At 41.9% G+C, this 12783-nt stretch overlaps 1 protein-coding gene across 2 annotated transcripts in view; it reads right to left on the reverse strand.

The window, feature by feature from the left end:
- CPSF4L (cleavage and polyadenylation specific factor 4 like) overlaps positions 1–12783 on the reverse strand; it is a 224388-nt gene that overhangs the window by 41485 nt on the left and 170120 nt on the right. For both annotated transcript variants that reach the window (XM_069655108.1, XM_069655107.1), the window contains one exon: positions 1197–1290. In XM_069655108.1, the coding sequence (XP_069511209.1) occupies positions 1197–1290 (94 nt within the window). The remainder of the gene's footprint in view (positions 1–1196; positions 1291–12783) is intronic.

A 12783-nucleotide genomic window follows, 5' to 3' on the forward strand; every position in this document is an offset into this window, starting at 1 on the left:
ATCCGGCGGTTCTATTCAACAGTAATCAGAACCTCCAACAGCACTCCTACCACCACTGCTGCCAGTATCAACCTATTAAACAGAAGGAAGATCCATCCTTTTCACTCCTACCACTACGTAAGAAAACTCCATTTTGGAAATAAGTCAACTTGAGTACTGCTTGAGCCTCCTCTATGCTCTCCACTTTACTCTTGCGCCCCCTCCTTGTTAAAATTCTTAGTAACACTCTTAACCTCCCCAAATCTTCACCCACCTACCTTAAGTGCCTCCATACCAGTTGCCCCTCCATTAACCATTTGCTCTACATATTCCTACTACTGGTCTTCAAATGGGCTAGTCCCATATTCCCCATTCTAGTTTCTCCCATCTCTGGCTTCTTTCCAACAAATCCCTAAACTAAAGTCGCTAGCCCCCCGATATCAAAAGCACGAACATTCATGCTTTAAAATTTGGACTTTGTTTCCATCTCTTCCTCCATAAAGTGATTCCCATATTACCCCGCCATTAACCCCAAACTCTTTTAGCCCTTAAAATTAGCATCATTGCATATAACACGATATATTCATGTAGCTATACCTCCCTGGCACCAGCCAGGCATGTAATGTCCCTAGTTCATGTCTCACCTCACCCCAACATTATCTGGCTCACTGTCCATTGCACACTTTCTATTGTAAGACACCTGTTTGCAAGAATGCTCAGACTACTGCAGAAGTCTTTATTACACAAATATCTTGTCCGAAAAAATATAAATGTACCGTTTTATAATCGTGTAACAGCAATTAAAACCGTGGTTTGATAAATACACTCGTAAGTACAAAGAGCCACCCCATTTGGTGAACATTGCATAAACAATTTCAGCAATGCAACCACTACCAAATACACATTAGCATTACATTATTGTGCATTTGTGTCATGGCCAAGCACAACTGTACACAAAATTATTTTGAGCAAACCTACAAAAATGTCTTTAATGAAAGAAAAAGACAAGAAGAAAATGTTAAACAACCAATGGACATTTTTATTATTTTCACATTCTCAGCTCTCCATCATGTACTGCACAATGAATAACATTTCATATGACAGACCTATCAGATTCCAGCATTTGTCTTTCTTGTTTGTGACATACACACACCACAGTGGCCACAGCTTCCATCAAACTGTAGAAATAAATGTGTGCATTGGGGACATATACGTACTGAACAAATTTGCATTTTGGTCCATCTGGGCAGAATCCAACTAAATAATTGGTGCACATCACTCTTCTGGTGTGTCTGTGTTTGCAGGAGGGCCCTGTCACAAATGAAAAATAGGTAAGGGAAAAGATGGAGAAAAAAAGAAAAAAAATGAAACAAGAAACAGAACAATGTAAAAAATTAAAAGGAACAGAAAAACATCAAAAGTTAGTATGGCAAAAACAAAAACGGTCAAAAAATAAGAACACAAAGAATAAATGGAAAAGAAGGGAAAAATGTAAAGAAAAATATTTAATACAGGTTCTGAGCCCCATGAAAGTACAAATATAAAGAAAATATATTAAAAGGAAAATGGCAAATGTAAAAGATATAGAAGAAAACGACTTACAGAAAACAAACTAGAAGAAAACAAGTGTGAAAAAGAATCGATGTGCAACATAATATTTTAGAAAGGGAAGAAAGACCAGACAAAAACAGAAAAGGAAGAAAGTGATAAAGAAAGCAATGTAAAGAAAACAGATGTAGAAAGGAAAGAAAGGTAAAAATTACCAATGCACACAAGAGAACGCTTAATAAAATAGGCAACATCGTCCATTCCAGGTGCACGGCCCATACAGTAAATCTCCACAATAAATTTAGCATATCATTCCCTTGTATGTAGGCAAAAGACTGCAAGATAACTAAGTGAGGTGCCACTGCAGTGATGTCGGTTTCCATGTTTGAACAGGAGTGCCATTGAGTTAAAAACACAACATTTCAAAACTAACTGTTTTATACCAAGAATTTATTTTTTGAATGCAAGCCTGAAGCCTCCGTCAGCTTTTTTGGTGGAAGCTCTGCATCCTCTAAACCAAGTAGCTGAACCACTTGCTTTACAGGTGGAAGAATGACGTGGTTGTGTGGTACTAGCAATTCCTCTACAACTGTTAGATCAGCAATGGCAGCATTCATCTCTTCTCCCACCAATCCCGGACTTGGCGCAACCTCAGAGTGACCCGCTCAGTTATCCAAGGATGAACCAGCATTGGGGGATCCCAAAAGGTTTCCAGAAATCAGGAAGGGGAGCTTGAGGGAGCTTGCCTGCCATCCTGGAGCAGGTGTATTGGGTGTACTTTACAGCTTATTTAGCAATGCAGAAAATTCTCCTGGTACAAGCGCTTCTGCAAGGATGTGTCCAGTCTCCGGACAGACCTGGAGGGCGGGACGGCAGCCGATCACAGACTCATAGTGTGCCGGTCTGGTAACAACGGTGCTGGTAGGCTTACAGGCACTGTTACCGGACCAGCACACTTGTAAAGAAGCCCAATGTACGTTTAACATTTAGGTCTCACGTATACATTATTGGTTAGACATTAACGCTATGAAAATGCCCCAAATTTTTTACATGCATTCTGTGCTTGTTAGTTTAGCTAAATTAGTTAAACTGGCCAAGCCCTCTGTTCAGAAACAGAAAACTTGTATGCATTTATTAATTCAGGTAAAAATGAAAGATGTCTTAATGCCCTTTTTAAAAAAAACATTTCGATATTTGGTATCATGTCCCGTTTCTTCCTGCCTGGTATTTTCAGCCAGCCCCACATCACATATTGCACCAGTTGCGTAACCTCAGTCTTTCTACTTTGCTTTCTCAGTATCCTGTGTGCACATGGGTTTTCAGAGTCAACCTGGCTCTATATATATATATAGATTATATAAATAATGCTTACTCTTGTTGCAAGCTAAAACTCTTTCCAACTTCACACTTGACAGGCGATGTCAATCTTGGTAAAGTAAACATGGATTTCTGGTGACCTTTGGAAATTAGCCAGGCGCTTCAAGGTGTTACATTAACTTTAGCAAAGCCCCAGGTGGATCTTACTTCATGAGTAAGCATTTTATATTCGAGTGGAAGGCAATGCGTGTGTGTTGTGACTTCTGGCATTAGGGCCAGTTGCTACAAGCAGTTTGTTTTTTCAAACTTTCATATTTTTACTAGATTTTCCCGGCGTAACATACGCCATTCTAGCATATCTTTAAGATCAATATTGTCATAGGGCCACTTCTGTTCCCCTTCCTAAACATCGGAATTACCACTGATCGCTTCCAGGAAGAGGACGTAGGTCCCCGTGACTTATTAATGGCCATTGAAAAGTTTAAATCGTATAGGAAACTGTCTTTCTTTTTAATTTGAACAGCATATTTGTATCAGATGGAATGAGAGGTATGCACGGTATAAGAACAGTATCTAAATTTAATCCATTGATTACACAGGCCTCTGTATGATGTGTCTTTGTAGACGCTTAATATTGTCCATAGAGTACCTGTGATGGCATGAGATCATGTAGTAGCATAATTACAGCATATAATTCCAGTTTTAGCTTGTGAGGAGGCATTCGTCCTACAGCATTTCGCTCTTTAGATACCGAAACGTGTAGCCAGTAATTAACTGTTCATTGACACTTGAACTGCCGTGCCCTGTGTGAAGAGAAGTGAGGGTGGAAAGAAGTAACTTGAAATTATTCCGAATGTTTGCAATAGTGGAAGGTGAAGGTGAGCACGTAGAACCGTGCTCATTCTGTTTGTTAAAATGATAGCAGTTGTTGAAGTGGAAGTGCACACAGAGGTGCACTCTGCCATTTAGACAGTAGCGGGCCACCAAACACTGGTAAATTGCATCAGCTTAGTACGGATACATACCTATGCGTTTATATATATACACACACACACACGAATAGATGTTTACACACACTGAATTAGCAATATATTAATGTAGTATTTCTTAATTATTTTGGTCAAGTTTAGTTCCGTCAGCCATGTTGAATGTTGTCAGTGATTAATGGAGTGTGAAATGAATGTGCCGTTCTCTCCATGGAAAACAGTAAGGGGTTGGAATTGCACCAGCCTTGCAAAGCCGTATACATTGTCCTTGACACTGTCAGTGTTCAGGGCATCTAAACAAACGCATACCTAGGAAACACTATCTCACAGCTAAATCAGGCTGTTAAGAGCATTTAAGACACTATTTCTCAGACCAGTCTCTCTTGGTCTTAGACCAGTCCCTTCTGGTCATTCCACAAAGCGCCAGACATAGACAGACTTAACGGTTTAAAATCTGTGTTAGCCCCCCCCCTGGGCATGCCACTAGCGCTAGGCGCCAAAAGACTATCTCTTCAAGCCTTATTGGCCCATACTGCTTGGACTAAAGAAAGCAAAAACCAGATGCAGCAACTTACAGAATAAGAACTGTGCGATTGAGAGCCATATGAAGCAATAGGGTGTTCATCTCTAGTCCCCTTTTAATGGATATAAGGAGAGGTCATTTGTTTACTATTCCATATCTGTAATTGACTGCATAATCTTTTTGCACTATTCACAAATTTGCACATTGTCACTATTTTTACTTGTTATGTTCAAAAAAATCATGTTGCTTTTTAACAACCTTTGAGAAAAAAAACAAATACAAAGCTACAAGAGTAGCCCAAATAATAAAAAGGCTTATGTAGACTCAGAAGGTGGTTGTTTCTCTCCCCCACAATGAGTATTAGCTACCATTGTCAGGGTCTTTCAGGAAGGTAAAAACCATGACTGCAAGGAGTTATTGCAGACTTTAATTTGTGAGGACAGGATTACCCCGTGTGTACACTATATTTCTCAGAGGCACACAAATAACTGCACTGCATTCAAGCACTAGAACCAAATAAATTCTAACCAGCCACCAACGACAAATATATATGCGTGGTGCTCAGTACTCTGCAGCCTTACTTTATGTGATGGGCATTATAATGTTACAGTAGTTCAACATTAATAATACTCCTTTCATCATAAAAATTAAATAACAAACAGCCTTAAAGTATTTTTCTAAATGCGTTAAGGCACTTTTTTCCACATCTTGTGATTAGCGTGTCATTTGCACAAATAACCGGGATATTGTTTACATACTGAAACTTTAAGGCATTTGTTCATTTTAAAACATGCTCAGGAACGGGTTTGTTGCTGCATTTTGTTGGGGCCAGTGGTTCTTCATTGAACCCTTGAAGGTGTAAAATTCATGTTAGAGCCATCACAGAAGTCTATTGTCAAAGGTTAGCTTTGGAACTGTCACATTGCTTGCTTCTAGGTGATCTGAAAGGGCCAAAAGGACATTGTTAAGAATGGAGTCCTTCCAGGTAGTATATTTAGTGTATCATGTATTGTATAAAAGGTGATCATTGAATTCCATTTAATTGAAAACAGTCAAGGAAGGCTGTTGTAGAGATACTGCGCGATGGAACTATATGTGAGCAGATGGAAGGACTGGAGCCATTCCCATATAGATTACATTCGTCCTCTGCACTGGATTGCTTGTTGCACTCGTTCAGTAATTCAGTGCCACGACCAGCAGTGGTTGACGCTCCTGACAATGTGGTCGGCCAGGGGAGTTGCTAGGTCTGGAAAAGACCCGGGGCTACGCTGATGTCAGAACTGTCGGGACTGGGGGCTAGCTAGTCTTTTGGCTGTAGCTCCTGAGATTCTATCCGGGGCTATAACCAAAAGACCAGGGGCTATAGCCCCCTTAGCCCCCCCCCTAGCAACGCCCCTGTGGTCGGCCATAGGCGCCCAGTGGACCTCGTTGAGTAAAGAACATTTTCACTGTAACTTAAACTTGTGAGTACAGCAGGACATCATGTTTTAAAGTCTCGTAAGGCATAATTGTTATGGTGTTTTATGAAGTGCAAAGCACCTTCAGCATCATGGCGCTGTAGAAATATAGACTGCAAAACTCATTGGGCAGCATCTAAATTACTAAATGACTGGGTATAAAAGAGGCAAGTTTATTTCCTGAATCTTGGGATTGGTCTCCATTCTGTAGACCAGTTTTAGAGGCTAGGTACGTGAATAACATACCCTCACATATGGCTTTAATAATCCATGGGACCATCAACATAGCTGCTCTTGTCGATCTTTGCAATCCGTCTATGCGTTAGGTCCGGGAGCAATGGGATAGAAGTTTTTGTTTAACTCAATATAAGGCTTTACGTACGATGGGCATATTTTTTAAAACTATCCATAACCTGAATTGCAATAAGTGCAGTTATACATGGCCAGGAGAAATTTGGTTACAATTCATAATTTTCAACAACATTATGGCTGCTGAATTTTGAACAATCTAGAGAGAGAAGTCTCCCAGGAAATGCTAAGAAGGCTGTATTAACATCCATAGGCACAATTGGACATATGCGTTTAAATCGAGAAGAAGCAGCACATGTTTCAGTTTCCTCAGTTGGAAGAAACTAGATTTGACTAACTGGGCCATTTGGGACTGCATGGACAAATGTTCGTCCAGGAGCACCCCAGATTACATACAATTACAGATGGAGGTGCACATGATCCAAATGATGGGAGTCAGAGAATGGAATTGTATGGATTCAAAGTGGCATCTACTGCCAATACCTCAGTTTTATTGGGATTCATTTTCAAAACCTTTCATGCATCCAGGACTTGATTGAGGCTAGATGTTCCCTAAATTTAAATGCTGTACCTGCTTGGTGTCATGGAAGCTTGATCATAATGTGGGTATCATTGGCGTAGTTCCTAAACAGAAATCCAGTTTGATCAATTTAGCGAGTGGACTTGAGAAGAGACTGAATAGAAGAGATGACTGATGAACTCTGCGGCACCCCATATTTCACAGGTTTCGTCTGATACACAAATGGCCAATCTAAAAGAATTGAGATCAATCATAATATATGCCAACCAGTGCAAAGTTGCTCCACCAATGACGTGGTAGCAGGATTTGATGGTCCACAGTGTAGAAAGCCATTGATGGGTCCAAAAAGGACGAGTGCAGGGCTCGACCACAATCTACTTCTTCAAGCTGATCAAGTACGGTTGCAATTACCATGTCTGTGTGAACACCTGGTCTGAAGCCCAGTTGGGTGTGATCTAACAATTCATTATAAAAAAAGAAGTATGCAAATGTTCAGCAACTACTCGCTCCATTTATCTCAATTCTCTTTCATGGGTATCAGATGAAAAATAGCTTGGCTCATTTGTATCCAGAGATTTCTTCTTTGTTTTAACTTGTATGTAAACCTCTGCAGTTTACCACTATTTTCAGAACTAAGCCATCAGAGAAGGAAAGATTAAGACATTCTGTAACCTCTGAAATGAACCTTGGTAGAATAGCTTTTGCTAACTTTGGAGGCAGAACATCTGCTGGAGAAACAGGGCATTTAGCCGACTGCAGCAGGTTCTCAACCTTGTTTTCATGTAAAATATCAAATGTATTCATACAAGAGGTCTCACTTCTAGTCTCAAAAGGAAACGACAAGGGCCATGCAATTTGCTCGAATGTTCCCAATTTCTCATCAAATCAGTCTACTAGATTCTAAACTAGCAGCTGAGAGGGAATTATTGCTGTGGATATAGCTATAGGGAGTTGCGCGATTTTGTTAATAAAGGAAAACTCCTCTTCGGCAACATCAGTTGTTGTCTAGTTTATAGCATTGATCCAATTTCATAATCAGTAACATTTGCCCACAGGAAATGAAATACCCTGCACCGAGTTTGTCTGAATGGTTGTATTCGAGAGTGTGGCCAGGATAGCATCAACCTCAATTTCTTCAGCTGCCTCCACAGCTGGTCTTAGTTCCAAGATGAGATCTTTAGCTGCACTTGTAGTAGGTTGAATCATCGCAACCACAAACTCCTGCCCCACTCACTGAGTTTGAAGGTGGGGGATTCTCTTCATCAGCACCTCTTATCAATAGCTGCATAGATAGATTTCACTGTCCAGCTCTCTCTATTCAGAAGGGGCAGACAGAATTGTAAATGATATACCCATTTATCAGGTGAAAACAGATGCTTAAGAATCAGGCTGAACATTAATAAGAATATCACTGGCATTACCCAGTGGGTATGTAGTTGATGTGGTATCTAATGAGTAAAACATTCACAGACTAAAAACAAGGCCAATGGTTTAATGAGATAAATTTGCTGTGTTCCTTTGGACAAGAATACATTTTTGGCTCCCTCTCCACATGAAAACAATATGAACTTGCTTCCATCTTGCTTTTAGGCCAGGGGAATGTAGTTGCTCTTCTTGGCATGTTTTGTCTTTTCATGCAAGTCTTTCCTGGTGAGTGAACTATAGAATTTCGGTCGTAGGATATTCTGCTTCCAACTTGCTTTATGGTTGAAAAAAAGGTGGTTTTCTTTGTTAGTTCCGAGAGCTTAACTGTAACAGTATGTAAAAAAACCCTCATCTTTTTTTGTACTGGAGTATTAAATAATGGTGCGCACTGTGGTTGCTTAGAAACGGTTGCCTATGGTAGATGCAGGATTTTACGGCAGGCATCTTACACAGGTTGCCTTTGGAGGCTTTGCAGATTGGTTATGCAGGGGCTTGAGGGCAATGCATATAGGATTTTACGAGTATTCTTACAGCAAACAACCCCGGTTTGCAAGTGATTGAGTAGCGACTCTGAACCTACCGGATTATCGGAATTTGACACTTTCATAGGTTTGCATGAGCACATTGAACATTTTCAGCAAGTCTGATTTAACATATGTACGGTGTATTCTTTATCCCGGATATTCTAAATTACCGTACATACCTGTACTTTTATCTGGTGTTGCAATTGTTTTCAAATCAGTCTGCTTGGTTATTCTCGCTCATTGAGAATTGTCCCGGATGGTGTTTGAAGGTTGCTCAGTGATTTCCAGATTTGCCTGGTACACTTGAAACTATCCTGCCCATTACAGATCCAGAATTACTGACCTTTTGGGTTTGCCCAGTCTTAATTATAACAGACGATGCGGTTTATTTATTGGGCATTTGTAAGGCGCTTATTATTGCATGGGACGTGGTTTCCTTACTTGTATGCTCAGAATATATGTATACACTCATTGTAGGAGTGAGTTTGTTTTACCTGGACACCATTTGTGAGTTTGCTAGGGTACATTTCCAGAGGGTCCTTTTAGATAATCCAAAAAAATGTTTTAAGGGGGGTGCAGTGCAGTGTTTGCCCTATTCTGCAAATGGTTATTCTTCCACCTTAGTGGACTGTATTTTTTGTTCATGTATCAATACATTTTTCGTATTCGAAGCATTTTTCAATATCATTGCATGAGGTTGTAAAATACACAATTATTTTCTGTGTATGTCTAGTGAGCATTTATCGCTAGTTAGGGCCAGGCCTTTAGGTGAACGTTTTTGCCATAGGGGCCATTGCTCCCCCCCCCCATCCCCTCCCCCGTCTCCCGAGGCAAACCTTGAAATTGATATTAGATAAGTTGCACGTTCAAAATTAAAAAACGACCAACTTTAGGTGGTTCAATAGTTATTTGCTGCGTCTTATTCTCACACTCAGACTAGGTGCCTTCGCTTGTAAGATCTGTCCATTCATAGTGTGTGCACCACACCTGTTCACAAGATCCTATGCCTTTTAATGTATTGGCTTCAGTAAATGGAATAAGACGAGGCTTCTTTCGGCTCATCGTCAACATTAGTACCCCAGCGCCAGAGTGCAGATTGACAACAATGTTCCTTCACCAGTGGGCTGGTGCAGTCACCCCTAGAGCTAGTATTAGTCATACGATTGCACATGAGTAGTTGGCCTGTTCACAACATGACGTGATAGGTGCGCCATCAACCTGAATTGCACTCTCTACTAGTCATGTCAAAACGTATTTGCATTGTACCTTGTTTAGCACAATTTCACTTTAAGCACTAGGGGCACTTTAAAATGCACGGCTGCACTTTATATATGACACATGTACCGGTCTGGGTTGCAGCGATTGCATTACGATACAATTGTTCAGCTCCGTTGCATGAATTTGCTTGTATTGTTGTAATTTTGTTTTACTGTTCTTTGTCTAATTTAAATGTGAATGTTTGAATTAAGCAATTCTCTTACTCAGAATCTCCCTCCCCCCCATATGTTTGGTTGATAAAATGTGTTGACTATTCATGGTTGTAATATAGGTGAATCAAGAGCAGTGATTGTTGGAGGGCATGTTCCCACAACAATTGAATTAGTGTATATATTAAAGGTTAGAAATGAAGTTTGTGAGCCACCTGGCTCAAGTTACGAAGATCGGTTGTTTCTTTCTATGTTCAGTAAAGAGAATGCCTTCCCGTTAGATTCATTCTTATTACCGGATTAATTATTATCTCCTTTATAGGAAGCGAGAGTATTATTGCACCCATGCACGTCTGGAGCATATGCTGCGATTCATTGTGCAGTATTAATACTGTATCTACATTTTACTGATGCAGGTACAGTGTTTGTTCAGGTACGTATGTCGTAAAAATGACTCTGCCTCCATTGTGTACGTGGGTTATAGGTACTGAACAGCCAAGGGTATACATTTTTTGTTTAAAAGAATGTAGAATATTGGATCTATGCAGTAGCCCTGCTCATAAGGAACTCTGTGTCCCACGAGGAGAGGTTGGAGAGACTGCAGCGGTTTGAGTCAGACCCCGAGAGCATTCTTGATTTAAGCATTGTGCACTATTGTAAATGCACAAGTGGGTACGTGGGTCCTTGTTTGTTAGATTAGTGCTCCAGTAGGTCTTTGGGTCCAAGTCCATGATGGCTAGTAGATTAGGTTGTAAGAATCCAATTATACAGTCTTTTGAAGTTGCGCGTCAGCGCTAAATCCGTCTTTGGTGGTTTTAGCACTAGCCCTCAGCATATTGAAGTTTGGAAAGGAACACCTTAATATTAGCTCAGTATTAATTCACTGAAACACTGTACTTCCTAGAAATGGACAAGATGTATTGCTCACAAATTGACAACACATGCTCAGATTCCTGTGTCAACTCCTTTAGAAGCTGAAAAGATGCAGAGCTGCATTTCAATTCACAAAGTAAATTACTTGAAGACGCAGAGAGAAACATATGTAAGGAACAAGTTACTTACCTGTAACTGTTGTTCTCCAGCATGGGGCTGGCATGGATTCACATGCTCATGAATATTCCCCATCAGGCCGGGAATCCTCAGTAAAAGAAGAAACAGTTTCACTTTCACTTACAAACTGTCTTTCGCCTATAAACCAATCACTGAGATCTGGGTCATACTGCCCACAGACAATGACTGCCCTCTCCCTATGCCGCCCCTCTGGCAGCCATCTTCAGATTTGGTAGCACATAAAGTGGCAGTATGACCAAGAAGAGCCGAGCCGCAGAGGGGCAGGAGTGGCATGTGAATCCATGCCAGACCCATGCTGGAGAACAACAGTTACAGGTAAGTTACTTGTTCCTTCTCGAGCATGGGGTCTGGCATGGATTCACATGCTCATGAATAAAGAATACATAGCAGTACAACATTACACAACCAAGGGTGGTGGTAAGGCTCAACAGAAGCAATTACTCTTACCTCCGGAACAAGCTCACCATCAAGCTAACAGGTTGCGTAGCACTGCTTGGTCTACCCTGACTCCACTCTGGAAACCCTGCTGACGCAGTAGAATATTGTGAAGGTGTGCGTGGACCTTCATGTAGCAGCCCTGCCGGGGGACACCAGACAGGAACGCTGTCTTCACAGCAATTGCTCTGGTTGAAAGGGCATTCGGATGGCCAGGCAGCAGTCGGTTTGTCAACCGCTGACAGTGCGTGATACAGCTGGAGAGCCACCTAGAAATGGAAGCCTTGGACAAAGCTTCCCAATGGTTCAAAGGACCAAAGTTCATGAATAGTTGAGATGTCTTCTGGAAAGTCTTTGTGCGTGCCACGTAGAACTTCAGAGCACGCGCCACATCCAGCGAGTGCAAAGTCCTTTCAGCCAGCGACGAATGTTTCAGAAAGAACACAGGCACCACCAAAGGCTCGTTGAGGTGGAATTCTGACTGAACCTTTGGAGACTCCGCAGCACCACCCTTGTGTCGTGAAAAGACAGATAAGGCCATTTGCAGGATAGGTCCTGGATCTCGCCTACCCTCGGGGCAGAGCTGAGAGCCACGAGAAAAGCAGTTTTCCACTAAAGGAACTTGAGTGGTGCTTGATGCCTAGGCTCGAAGGCTCCCCCCAACCCGCTATGAGCCTCGTCAATAACACATTACGTTCCCACGCTGGGTCAGGCGCCTTCCCCGGCGGGAACGATCGAAACAGTCCTTTGAGGAACTCCTTGACTAGATGGTGGGGCCAAAGAGAAGACCGCCCTGGAGACCTGGTTTAGCGGGAGATAGCCACCAGATGCACCTTGATAGAGGCGTGCGCCAGCCCTGCCCTTGGCCAAGGACAACAACTACAGAAGAATCTGCGAGGCTGTGACCCTCAGAGGGTTGATATTCTACGACCGACAACACTTCCACTTGTGTCCGTAGCACTTCAGAGTTGACGATGCTCTGGCCCTGACAAGGACTTCCCTGCAGTCCGCCGGCAGATTGTACCCTCTGAACTGTAAGGCTACAGGAGCCAAGCCTTCAGGTTCAGCGATCCTGGGTCGTAATGCAGGATTGCGCCTTCTCTGGTGAGCAGGTCCGTGACCACTGGCAACTTGACTGGAGGTAACGTTAACAGTCCGGGTACCAAATCTGCCTCGGCCACGCCGGGGTGACGAGGATCATCCTGCATCAGCACCTTTTGAGTTGTTGATTGATGACCCGCAGCAGGAGAGGCAATGAGGGA

The sequence above is a fragment of the Ambystoma mexicanum genome, chromosome 3q (genome assembly GCF_040938575.1).
Source record: "Ambystoma mexicanum isolate Mex_15411 chromosome 3q, UKY_AmexF1_1, whole genome shotgun sequence".
Classification (NCBI taxonomy): domain Eukaryota; kingdom Metazoa; phylum Chordata; class Amphibia; order Caudata; family Ambystomatidae; genus Ambystoma; species Ambystoma mexicanum.